At 47.4% G+C, this 12,347-nt stretch overlaps 1 protein-coding gene across 1 annotated transcript; it reads left to right on the top strand.

The window, feature by feature from the left end:
• The first annotated feature begins 6,046 nt into the window (after positions 1 to 6,046).
• LOC119306134 (expansin-B2-like) lies at positions 6,047 to 7,627 on the top strand. Its single transcript, XM_037582448.1, has 4 exons — positions 6,047 to 6,279; positions 6,378 to 6,487; positions 6,699 to 6,883; positions 6,992 to 7,627. Exons 1-4 carry the CDS (start codon positions 6,087 to 6,089, stop codon positions 7,326 to 7,328), a joined length of 825 nt encoding a protein of 274 aa, XP_037438345.1. The 5' UTR covers positions 6,047 to 6,086; the 3' UTR covers positions 7,329 to 7,627.
• The last annotated feature ends 4,720 nt before the right edge of the window (positions 7,628 to 12,347 follow it).

Below are 12,347 nucleotides of genomic sequence, written 5' to 3'. Positions count from 1 at the left end.
GGCGCATCAGCCACTTTGTGGCTGGTGCATTCCACTCTTGGCCCATAAGGCCCATATCTTTTGCCGGGGGTGCCCGAAACCCCTTCTGGTGACCCGATAAGTACCCGGTGCTTCCCGAAACACTTCCGGTGTCCGAATACCGTCGTTGATATATCAATCTTTACCTCTCGACCATTTAGAGACTCCTCTTCATGTCTGTGATCTCACCCGGTACTCCGAACAACATTCGGTCACCAAATCACATAACACATATAATACAATATCGTCATCGAACGTTAAGCGTGTGGACCCTACGGGTTCGAGAGCTATATAGACATGACCGAGACACCTCTCCGGTCAATAACCAATAGAGGAACCTGGATGCTCATATTGGCTCCCATATATTCTACGAAGATCTTTATCGGTCGATCCGTTATGACAACATACATTATTCCCTTTGTCATCGGTATGCTACTTGCCCGAGATTCGATCGTCGGTATGTTCATACCTAGTTCAATCTCGTTACCGGAAAGTCTCTTTACTCATTCCATAATGCATCATCCTGCTACAAACTCATTAGTCACTTTGCTTGCAAGGCTTCTTATGATGTGCATTACCGAGACGGCCCAGAGATACCTCTCCGATACTCAGAGTGACAAATCCTAATCTCCATCTATGCCAACTCAACAAACACCTTTGGAGATACCTGTAGAGCATCTTTATAATCACCCATTACGTTGTGATGTTTGATAGCACACAAGGCATTCCTCCGGTATCCCGGAGTTGCATAATCTCATAGTCGGATGAATATGTATTTGACATGAAGAAAGCAATAGCAATAAAACTGAACGATCATAATGCTAAGCTAACAAATGGGTCTTGTCCATCACATCATTCTTCTAATGATGTGATCCCGTTTATCAAATGACAACACATGTCTATGGTTAGAAAACTTAACCATCTTTGATCAACGAGCTAGTCTAGTACAAGCTTGCTAGGGACATAGTATTTTGTCTATGTATCCAAACATGTATCCAGTTTCCGGTTAATACGATTCTAGCATGAATATTAAACATTTATTATGAAATAAGGAAATATAAAATAACAAATTTATTATTGCCTCTAGGGCATATTTCCTTCACAAATACCATCGTCCTATATATCAATCTTTACCTCTCGGCCATTTCGAGACTCCTCGTCATGTCCGTGATCTCATCCGGGACTCCGAACAACATTCGGTCACCAAAACATATAACTCATATAAAACTATATCATCAACGAACGTTAAGCATGCAGACCCTATGGGTTTGAGAACTATGTAGACATGACTGAGACACCTCCCCGGTCGATAACCAATAGCGGAACCTAGATGACCATATTGGCTCCTACATATTCTACAAAGATCTTTATCGATCGAACCGTCATGACAACATACGTAATTCCCTTTGTCTGTCGGTATGTTACTTGCCCGAGATTCGATCGTCGATATCTTCATACCTAGTTCAATCTCGTTATCGGTAAGTTTCTTTACTCGTTCAGTAATACATCACCTCGTGACTAACTCCTTAGTCGTTTTCTTGCAAGCTTATGATGTGTATTACCGAGAGGGCCCAGAGATACCTCTCCGATACTCGGTGACAAATCCTAATCTCGATCTATGCCAATTCAACAAACACCTTTGGAGCTACCTGTAGAGCATCTTTATGATCACCCAGTTACGTTGTGACGTTTGATAGCACACAAGGTATTCCTCCGGTATCCGGGAGTTTCATAATCTCATAGTCGAAGGAATATGCATTTGACATGAAGAAAGCAATAGCAATGAACTGAATGATCATTATGCTAAGCTAACGGATTGGTCTTGTCCATCACAGGTTTCTCCTAATGATGTGATCCGGTTATCAAATGACAACACATGTCCATGGTTAGAAAACCTTAACCATCTTTGATCAACGAGCTAGTCTAATAGAGACTTACTAGGGACACAATGTTTGTTTATGTATTCACACATGTATTTAAGTTTCCCATCAATGTAATTCTAGCATGAATAATAAACCTTTATCATGAATAAGGAAATATAAAACAACAACTTTACTATTGCCTCTAGGGCATATTTCCTTCACCAAGTGGTCGTGTGGCCCATCATTGGATCTACTCGATATCCTACGAAGCTTCATGTCCTTCGTGCACCGAAAAAATTGTATCAAATCAACAAGGTATTTTGACCTCTATAGATATTGATTTCCTGTAAAATCAAAAACATGCAGAAAACATGAACTAACATTGGGCACTAGATTGATAGGTTAGTCCAGAAAAATAATACAAAATGCTATAAAAAATATTCAAAAGTGAAAATATAATAGCATTAAATAATAATAAATTATAGATACGTTTGAGACATATGAAGATGGCAACCCCCTGTGGCCCGAGCGGGAGGAGTGGCTGATAGCGGGTTCTAGGCCTCCACTCTATGACAACGCACCAGGAGGTCGTAGCGGCGCACGCCCGGCAGTGGTGGCAAGAGGAGGTTTGGAAGCGAGAAGCCCAACATCTCGTCGACATGGCTGGCGACCCGCTTCAATACCCATGGCGCGTGCTTCGCTAGGATGAGCTCGGAATGAACAGTAACTCAAAAAGCATTTTAAAAATATTCAACAAAATCTCAAATCTTTAATGACAAACTTCGACAAATGTTGCTTGCAATATTTCATCATGAAATCAGATTTGTGGAAGTCGTGGCAAAGAAAATTTTAGTGCTCCAAAATGCTTTCGAAATTAGCATTTTCAGAGTATCGATTTTTTATGTCATGACTTACACAAATGATTTCATGATGAAACTTTGCAACCTCTTAGAACATTTGTCAGAGTTTTCCATAAAAAATAAGCTTTTCTAAACATTTTTTAAATGTTTTTCAATTTTATTGTTCACCCGAGCTCATTTGAGCTCGGGTGCAAAAACTTCACGTCCCTGACAAGGGTCATTTTAATCACTGTGTCATTTTGTGTTGTCTGGTTGTTAGACTATAAGGCATCCATAGGCCCATAATAATGAAAATGGAAAATTTCATATTCACGGAAAACGGAAACTTCCGTTTCTGTGTCTGTTCTATCGGAAAACACCGTTCTATTTTTGTTTCCGTTTCCGCATAAATGTTTCGTTTTCATTCTGTATTTCCTCTTTGTTTTCATTTTTTCTCTCCATAAAAAGCGGAAAGTTAGCTCATTTTCATTATATAAGATTCTTGGGGCATCTCCAACGTCGACCCACAAACCATCCGCATACGTCCGGATCGCGCAGTCCGAACCGCGGAAGCCATCCAACACAAGCATGTATCGGTCCGCTCGGTGGTCCACACATGTTTTTTTCCTGCAAACCGGAGACAAGGGGTGCGGGCGCCTGGACCGTTGCCAATCACGCGTCTGACCGCCCTGGCCCACCAAAAAAAACCACCCGCCTCTCCTGTGCTTTCCATGGAACGCCCGCAAATCGGAGACAAACGCGGAGGTGGGGGTGGGGGGAGTTTGCAGGCTCGATGGTCGTCGTATCTGGGGCGAAGCGCGCGACGAGGTACGGCCGGCGCAATGTGGGTTGCCGCTCCGCATTCGCCAAGAGGGATGTGGCGCCAGACTTGGTCCGTAACAACCCTGATCTCACCGCCGCGTGGGCGCGCGGCTGCTTCGTGACCACCGCGAAGACGGCCGCCAGGTGGCGCCGCCGCCTTAACGGCGAGCTCACCAAGATCAACGATGAGTGGTCACTTTGCGACTGCTCCGCCAATGCCGGTCGTAGCAAGACTGCCGTCAGGGCTCCGAAGACAAAGTCGGCAGTCGCTGCGGTGGCACTCCGCACCACGCATCAGGAGGCGGATCGGCTCCTCCCCGAGCAGTAGGCAGCCGCCGGACAAGGCTACCATGGCCCTCCAGTGCCGTTCCGCCGCTAGAGGGACCACGACAATGATGGCATGGACGGCGACGGCGGTGCAGCAGGGTAGGGTGGCCATGAGTACGAGGTGGCCGTCCGGTATAGGATTTAGGATTTTTTTCCTATTTTATTATTAAACGGTCAAAATATCGACCTTTTTATGTTAAGTATAATCGAATTTGAATGAATTCCGTCATGTTTGCACGGATTTCTTCCAGTTGGTTTCAACTGTTGTTGAATCTAGATGATGCCTCGCGTGTTGCTGCGGGAACTTTGTTAAGAAAAATGTATGGATAAGTGGTAGAAGACTAAAATTGATGCAAAAACAAATATAAAAGTGTTTTACATGATTTAGTCCCCTGGAAAAAAGGTCATGCATGTGGTGGTATGTTTTGCATGAAGAGGTTAATGTGATAAGTAACTTATAACTCGCATGGCTGGATGATGTGGCATTCTTGCATGGGAAAAAAAATTAGGTAGTTGGTTGTAGCTATTTAAGAATAGAGGATGTATGCAGGCACCGTTGGATGACGGTCTCCGGTATCGGTGTTCGCGGATTGGCCCTCCTGTCCGCAGACAGATGCCGGAGGAAATTTGAGGGTCGGCGTTGGAGATGCTCTTAGTTTGGTCATGGCAAAGACATTTCTTTACATTCATAATTTGAGTTTCAATTTTTGCGATGAATTGATGATATGATTGTCTTCTAGGCATAGCCGGTCCCAAGCCCGGGTAAAGGAGGAGGGTTGTGATAGGCTTGGCGAGCCAACGTAAAAACTAGCCAGTCCCATAGGTATGAAACCCATTTGAGCGAGAATAGTACTAGGATGGGTGACCTCCTAGGAAGTCCTCGTGAAAGGGTTTCATATCTAAGGGTTGTGATAGGCTTGGCGAGCCAACGTAAAAACTAGCCAGTCTTTTGGGTATGAAACCCATTTGGGCGAGAGTAGTACTAGGATGGATGACCTCCTGGGAAGTCCTCGTGAAAGGGTTTCATATCTAGCCTACCCCAACTTGTTTGGGATAAAAGGCTTCGTAATCGTAATCTAATTGATGATATGATTTAGGAATCTGATAACGCCCGAACGTAAGGTGTGAGCACATGGCAAACCGAATGTTTTTGATGACAAGTTTAGTGACGCGAGAATGACAACTTTAGTTGATAAGTGTGACTACTTCGTGCTTCAGTATATTTTTGACAGAAAATTGTCATGTGTCAACTAACTTGTCTTTCTTGCCTCACAAAACTTGCCATAAAAAAGTCCGATTTGTCATGAGCTCATACTAGATGTTAGGTACTTCTCATTCCCGTTGATTTATCTTGGATGCATAAGGCCTTGTACAATGGAAGATGCTTAGGGAGGTGCTTAGAAAAATAAATCGAATTTTTCTGAAACACCGATGCTTATTTCTATAAGAGAGGCGTTTAGTTAAGCGTCTATCCTGTACAAATAAGCACCGGTGCTTAAAAAAAGCCTGATTTATTTCTCTAAGCACCCCTAAGTATCTTGCATTGTACAAGGCCTAAAGGCATGACGGTGGCGGTGGTAGTGGACTGGTGGCGGGTGGGAACACGAAGGCAACTCCAGCGAAGGAGGATGCAACGGAGTAGGCTCTTGGGTTAATTAGTCTTGGGAGTCCAGACCGAAGGGACGGCGCGTTGCTGGACGAGGTGCGTCGACCCAGTCAGTCACAGGAACAGAGGGCGCTGGAAAGAGAAGCCCAGAATGAGGAAGAACATGTGTCAGAATCAGGATAGCGTGAGTTTTGATCCAACGGCACACAAATCATCTGACTTTCTGCAACCCGCACCTGACTTGCGTCACTTGCGCGCCCAGAGTACTTATTACGCAGCGGGTACCGGTGTGCCGTACGAGTGTACGCCAAGTCGCCAATGGCATAACATGCGATCACTGACAAGATGTCATTTTTATAGTAGGAAGCACGTAAGGCAATGCCACTAAATTCTTCCATGATTCGCTCCTCAAGCCATGCCCATGTGACCTTGCTAGCTCAAACACGGAATACTGTACAGGTTGAGCGGCCATTGTCGCCGATCGCGTCGTCGTTCCCACTTCAGTTTTGCCCACTGCCCCGCCTATAAATCCTCCGGCAATGCCGACCCGTCTGGCCATCAGACCACAGCTGCCGAGTTACTTGACAAGTACTACTGGCTACTAGTGCAAGTATGGCTGGGGTCTCTACCAATGCAGTTGCACTCGTCGCACTCGTCTTCGTTCTTCTCACATATGGCTGCTGCGCCCAGTCGCCGCTCAACTACACCGGCTCCTTGGCTAAAGCCTCCAAGGCTAGCTGGTCATGGCTCCCTGCCAAGGCCACATGGTACGGCGCGCCTACTGGTGCCGGTCCCGATGACAACGGTACGTGCGTACGTCCCGGTGGTGGCCGGCGGCGCATGCTATTGCGTTACACAGTGCAACCTTGGGATACTAATAACAATGTCGATCGAACTGTGCAGGTGGTGCTTGCGGCTACAAGCACACTAACCAGTACCCGTTCATGTCCATGACTTCCTGCGGCAACGAACCCCTGTTCAAGGACGGCATGGGCTGCGGCGCCTGCTACCGGGTACGTACGTGTGCATAATAAATTAATTACACTAAGCGCCGACGCCGATGCTAGTCATTACACTAGATTAGTCAAAGCTAATAGTGCGTACGTAGCTCCGTTCACACTGTAATGAAATAGTACGTGGGTAGCAGTCCGCTAGTCTGTAGTCTAGGCTCAAAAGATCATGCTACGTGTAGCCCATTAGTTGACTTTCTGCTTGGTTTTCCAGATACGATGCGTCAATAACAAGGCCTGCTCCGGCAAGCCGGAGACGGTCATGATCACCGACATGAACTACTACCCAGTCGCCAAGTACCATTTCGACCTCAGCGGCACGGCGTTCGGCGCCATGGCGAAGCCTGGCCAGAACGACAAGCTCCGCCACGCCGGCATTATCGACATCCAGTTCCAAAGGTCCGTAACTTCTCTGGCACAACCTTGACCACAGTAGTACTCCAAGCGAAACTCGTCCGGCGTTATCGGCTCTGGTCACTGATCAGCTCCGTTGGTGCATGCATGCAGGGTGCCATGCAATCATCTGGGATTGAACATGAACTTCCACGTCGAGCGGGGCTCCAACCCCAACTACCTCGCCGTGCTGGTGGAGTTCGCGAACCGGGAGGGCACCGTGGTGCAGATGGACATCATGGAGTCAAGGAACGGCCGCCCGACGGGGTACTGGACGGCGATGCGCCATTCGTGGGGCGCCATCTGGCGGATGGACTCCAGCCGCCGGCTGCAGGGCCCCTTCTCTCTCCGCATCCGCAGCGAATCCGGCAAGACGCTGGTGGCCAAACAAGTCATCCCGGCCAACTGGAAGCCCGACACAAACTACCGTTCCAACGTCCAGTTCCGTTGATCGCTCCGAGCTTCCGATCGATCAACAAATACGTTGATTGATTCGGTACCGTGTGAATGCAAAGTATATTGTTGAATTTTACTTTCAAGGTACTAGTATATGTTTGGAATGGAAGGAGGCTTTAGCATGGGTAGCCTGGCCCGAAAGCCTAACATACAGGCCGGACTTCTGTCCAGTGGAGTAGTATCCACGTGCTACCCAGCCCGCTATCACAAGATTCACAGCTCGAAATCTAATCTATTGTAATTAATCAGGTTTATCCATATACATTATGGGGTACCAATTGTGTATTCAGTCAATCAGATGCTCCCATAATTTCTTAAAATCATAGTTTACAATTGCTGAATTAATGTTCTTACATTTTGATATAGAAAAAACAGAGGCTCATTCATTAGGGACGCCGATAAGTCCCATTTGAACATTAAAAATGAACGTTTTTCGTGGCAATTTACGTTTGCTGATCATGAAAAGTTTAGTTGGCAAGTATGGCAAATTTACGCTAATTAAGTTTATTTTTTGCCAGGAAATTGCCGTGCTCGTAGAAAAAAGTGTCATCCTCGCATCAACTAAAATTGCCATAAAAAACATTTGATTTACCAGGGCCAAAATCCGAACGTCTGAGATTTATCATTTCCGTTCATTAAATAAGAAGTTAGACAAGAGTTTCAAGACACAAGGCCAAGAGACCAAAATTACAAAGCCACTACTTTCTCGGCAAAATTTAACCCAAGTATATCGGACCCGTAATGGCTGAAAGCCTTGCCTCATTATTATTTTTGGAAGACCCTCGAACTCCGCTCGCCCCAAATTGTCCTACTCTAACATAAACAAAGATAAAGGCCAAATGGTCTACCCCCTTTCAAAGCCAGTCAAAGCCCTAGATGGAGCGGGGCCCATGACCAGCCTCTGTGTCCGAAACTGCGCGAGGGAGGATCAGAAAGCCTCCAACACCTGCATCTGGCCCTAATATATGCACAAAACGATAGTGTAAGGTGGTATAACACCTTTGAAAGCCGCTCAAAGGGCTAGACGATGCGGACCCACAGATTTGGGTTTCACCCATAACCACAGGAGGGTGGGTTGGAAACTGTTTCCAAATTCACCACATTTGATGTGGAGAGAGAATGTGATTGAAAGATAGAAAATACAAATCCTAAAAATAAAATAGGAAATACAATATAAAAACAGAAATAAAGTTAAAAGGATATATATATATATATATATATATATATATATATATATATATATATATAAACAAAAATAAAGATAGGAAATAATATTAGCTATCCAAACTAACATAATAACAATAAAAATATTAAATCCGAGTAGCCCCAAAACGTCACTTTACCAGTTAGAAGCCCAGTGTTGCCTAAAAAGTCATTCGGCTTACCAGTTAGAAGCCAAGTGTAGCCTAAAAAACATACTCAGCTTACTAGTTATAAGTCGAGTGCAATATCAGACGATAGTCTGCTTATAGTTGGCGGGAGGTCCTTAGCGACAACCCCCCACCCCTCGTGCCCTTTCTCTCCATCTCTTTTCCCCTTTGTCCTTCACGTGCACCATCCCTCCAAGCTTCAAGGTGAACTACACAGAAAAGGGAGGTACAAACAGTCCCCCCACCCGGCTCTCGCGTCGCCCCTCTTGGGCGACTCGGGAGCGGCCCCAAACCTTAGCCGCCGCCTCCTCTCCTCCCTCCTGCCCCCTCCACGCCGCCACCCGAGGAGCCTGCCGGCTGTCGCGCGTCTTCCGGTGAAGGTGGCGGCGAGGATCTGCTGCCTCGCGCCGGCGTGAGGAGCTTTGGAAGCCAGGGCGGTGGCCCTGGGTGGAGATGGCGGCGTCGATTTCTCCGGTGGATGACGCGCGCAGGTGTTGGCCGTCCCTCCCGGCCGCGTGGGTGGCGTGAGGACGGCGAGGTCTTGTTGCAGCGGTGGGCGTCTCTCTTCCTCCCAGCCCCTTCCTCCCTGTGGTGGTCTCCTCTCGCCGATCTGGTGGCTGGTTCGTCAGATCTGGGCTTCGAGGATGGGGCGGTGGAGACTTGGAACGGGGCAAACCCCTGGTCGATTTCGCGTCGACCTCGACGCCGGCGGCGCTCCGGTGCCGCTCTCCCTCTTGAGGGCGGGTCGAGCTTCCAGATCCGTCCCCCTCCTCCTCCTCCCTTCCCCGGGCGAAAGCCTTGGCCTTTTGGCCGGACGGTGGAGGCGCTCTGGCGTCTCGGCCCATCGTGGAGGCGCCGTTCAAGGGGTGGTTGGGGGTTGTGGACCTGGTGCGTGGTGGTGGGCGGCGGCGGCAGTGCTCGGTTCCCTTGGTTGCCGGCGTTGGTAGTGGCGTGTGGGTTCTTCCTCATCCTTCAGCGGCTCCTCGCTTTGTTTGCTGGTTGGTCACCGGCCGGCAGTGGGCGTCCGCGTGTTCGACACGGTCGGGACGAAGGGGAGATAGTGGTCTCTCCTCCGGCAGTGGCCCGAGGCGGCGGGCGGTGGAGTCGATGGTTTTCTTCACGCGGTCTGGATCTTCATGTTCACGGCTTTTGCTGTCGCCGGGTGGCTTTGGCCCTGCCGTTCTAGCTGTGCAAGATCTCCGGTGGCTTGATCGCAGTATTTCTTGCTGCCTTTTTCTCTGTAGCTCTTGGTTGTAGTGATTTGGCATGTATTTTTCAGTTTTTGGTCAAGTCTTTGCCTTTGTAATTCAGCACCATTGTATCCTAGCCGGTTGATGGCTTCATTAATTTGAAGTCGGGCCTTTGTGCCTTTTCTCTAGAAAAAATAGCCATTGGCGCGGCCCCCAAATCGCAAATGCTGGTGACGTAGCCCACCGTCCCCTCCTTGGCACCCTACCGACGGGACTCCTACGCCCACCTCGCCTTGCTTGCCTGTTGTGGACCCCTTTTGCCCATGGCCATAGTCGGTTGATTCTGACGCGGTCCGGCATGCTCTGGTGCCATGCTAATTACGTGGTTCCTCCTCTCCTCGAGCTCTACCTCTTCGTTCGCGTCGATTTGTTCTTCTCCTCCTCCCGTATTCTCTTGCGATGCATTTCTCCTTGTTAGGGTTTCATTGTGTTTGTGCTTGACCTTCTACGTGGTGCTCGTCGGTGTGGTCATACTCGAGCCCGTTGTATTGAACTATATCGCAAAATAGTGTGGTTGTGCCTCTGCCTCGGCTACAATACAGGCTGGTGAGCTCTCCTCTTTTCTTACCCCCACTCCTATCAGTGGATTGGGGATGTTGTGTTAGGTTCATAGATGCACTAGTTCATTTGATTTGGATCCTAGTCTTACATGGCTTGTGAATTTGGTATGTTCTTGCTCCTATTGATCTAACAACATTTGGTTTAGGGGTACGAGCACAATGCTCGTGCATTGCTATGATGCCATAAAAATTGAGAAATTGCCACTGGCGTAGGAGATCTTCAGAAGAAGATGGTGTCTTGTGGTTGTTGCATGGTTCACAATTAAAAAGAGAGCATGAATATACTAAAAGAACATGTTGCAGTCGATAAAGAGCCCCAAGCAACCATAGTAGGTCCTTTGCACGATTTATAGTGAGAGAATATAAAATTTGTAACATAGGTAGACGGGTGTGAGTAAGTTGAATGCACAAGATTGTAGCTTAGGTAGGAGGGCAACACCTATCGCCATGTATAACTGTAATGTGTTTGCCCTCTTCTGCTGACATGGATTCAAAAGAACTGGTTGGGTAGAGAAACTAAAATCAAGACCATGATTTTTAATTGAATGGCATACTTCCATTTATAACTTGTGCTTTTTACAAGAGTGTTATTATCACGTTAGGTAGAAGTGCATTAATTTATTTCAGATAGGTCTCAAACCTAGTAAAAGAAACATTTATTTAGTTATGTCTCTTGAAAGGTTGCTATTTCAATATGTGGCCAGAAGTGCATTTGTTTATTTGTATGATCCCACATACAAATTCACCACCAACTCCAAACTTCATAAGTAGGAAAGAAATTTATGTCCTAGGTTAGGGGTTTAGAGCCACAGGCAAGGTTGTCTCACGATTCTACGACTTTATGATCCAAACTAACCCATATGATTCTCCAATTTTGGTTCATAAAATCTTCATTTCTACTATCCTAACAGTTAAGATTCTATGATTTGCGATCCTACCATTGGAGCTCCGGTCCAATTCGGAATCACGATTCTGACAACCTTGGCCACATGTCTGCATCAATATTTGTATGTGTGTTGAATTTAGTCTGATGGTTCTCCATTTATAAGAGATGTTCTCAGAGGAAGGATAATGGCTGTTGTTGTAGGGGGTCGTCCTTCCAGTTCTCCTCCTATGAGGCCTTGGTAAATCAAGAGGAGAAATGGAAGGACGACCAACACCGACGGTCGAACTAACAGTGAGTGAGTGTCCATCATATACACTGTTGGGGAACGCAGTAATTTAAAAAAAATCCTACGATCACACAAGATCTATCTCTAGGTGATGCATAGCAACGAGAGGGGAGAGTGTTGTCTACGTACCCTCGTAGACTGAAAGTGGAAGCGTTATGACAAAACAGTTGATGTAGTCGTACGTCTTCACGATCCGACCGATCCTAGCACCGAAGGTACGGCACCTCCGCGATCTGCACACGTTCAGCTCGGTGACGTCCCACGAACTCTAGATCCAGCTGAGGTCGAGGGAGAGTTTCGTCAGCACGACGGCGTGGTGACGGTGATGATGAAGTTACCGGCGCAGGGCTTCGCCTAAGCACTACAACGATATGATCGAGGTGGAAATCTGTGGAGGGGGGCACCGCACACGGCTAAAAGATCAACTTGATCAACTTGTGTGTCTATGGGGTGCCCCCTTCCCCAGGGCCGGCCCTCTATGGCGCGCCCAAGTGGGGGAGTCCTACTCCCAGTAGGAGTAGGTTCCCCCCTTCCCTAGTTGGAGTAGGAGAAGAAGGAAGAGGGAGAGGGAGAGAAGGAAAGGGGGGCCGACCCCCCTCCCAATTCAGATTGGGCTTGGGGGGGCGCCCCCACCTTGGCATGCTCTCTTCTCTTCCACCATG

The sequence above is a fragment of the Triticum dicoccoides genome, chromosome 1B (assembly GCF_002162155.2).
Source record: "Triticum dicoccoides isolate Atlit2015 ecotype Zavitan chromosome 1B, WEW_v2.0, whole genome shotgun sequence".
Classification (NCBI taxonomy): Eukaryota; Viridiplantae; Streptophyta; class Magnoliopsida; order Poales; family Poaceae; genus Triticum; species Triticum dicoccoides.
The sequence above is the reverse complement of the archived record's forward strand: the minus strand, read 5'-3'. Positions and strand labels throughout refer to the sequence as shown.

Bases quoted from the DNA above. Each gene is read 5' to 3' on its own strand.
- LOC119306134 (XM_037582448.1), top strand. From the start codon at position 6,087: ATGGCTGGGGTCTCTACCAATGCAGTTGCACTCGTCGCACTCGTCTTC. The intron at 6,280-6,377 runs GTACGTGCGTAC...CGAACTGTGCAG, and splicing joins TGCCGGTCCCGATGACAACG to GTGGTGCTTGCGGCTACAAG. The intron at 6,488-6,698 runs GTACGTACGTGT...TTGGTTTTCCAG, and splicing joins GCTGCGGCGCCTGCTACCGG to ATACGATGCGTCAATAACAA.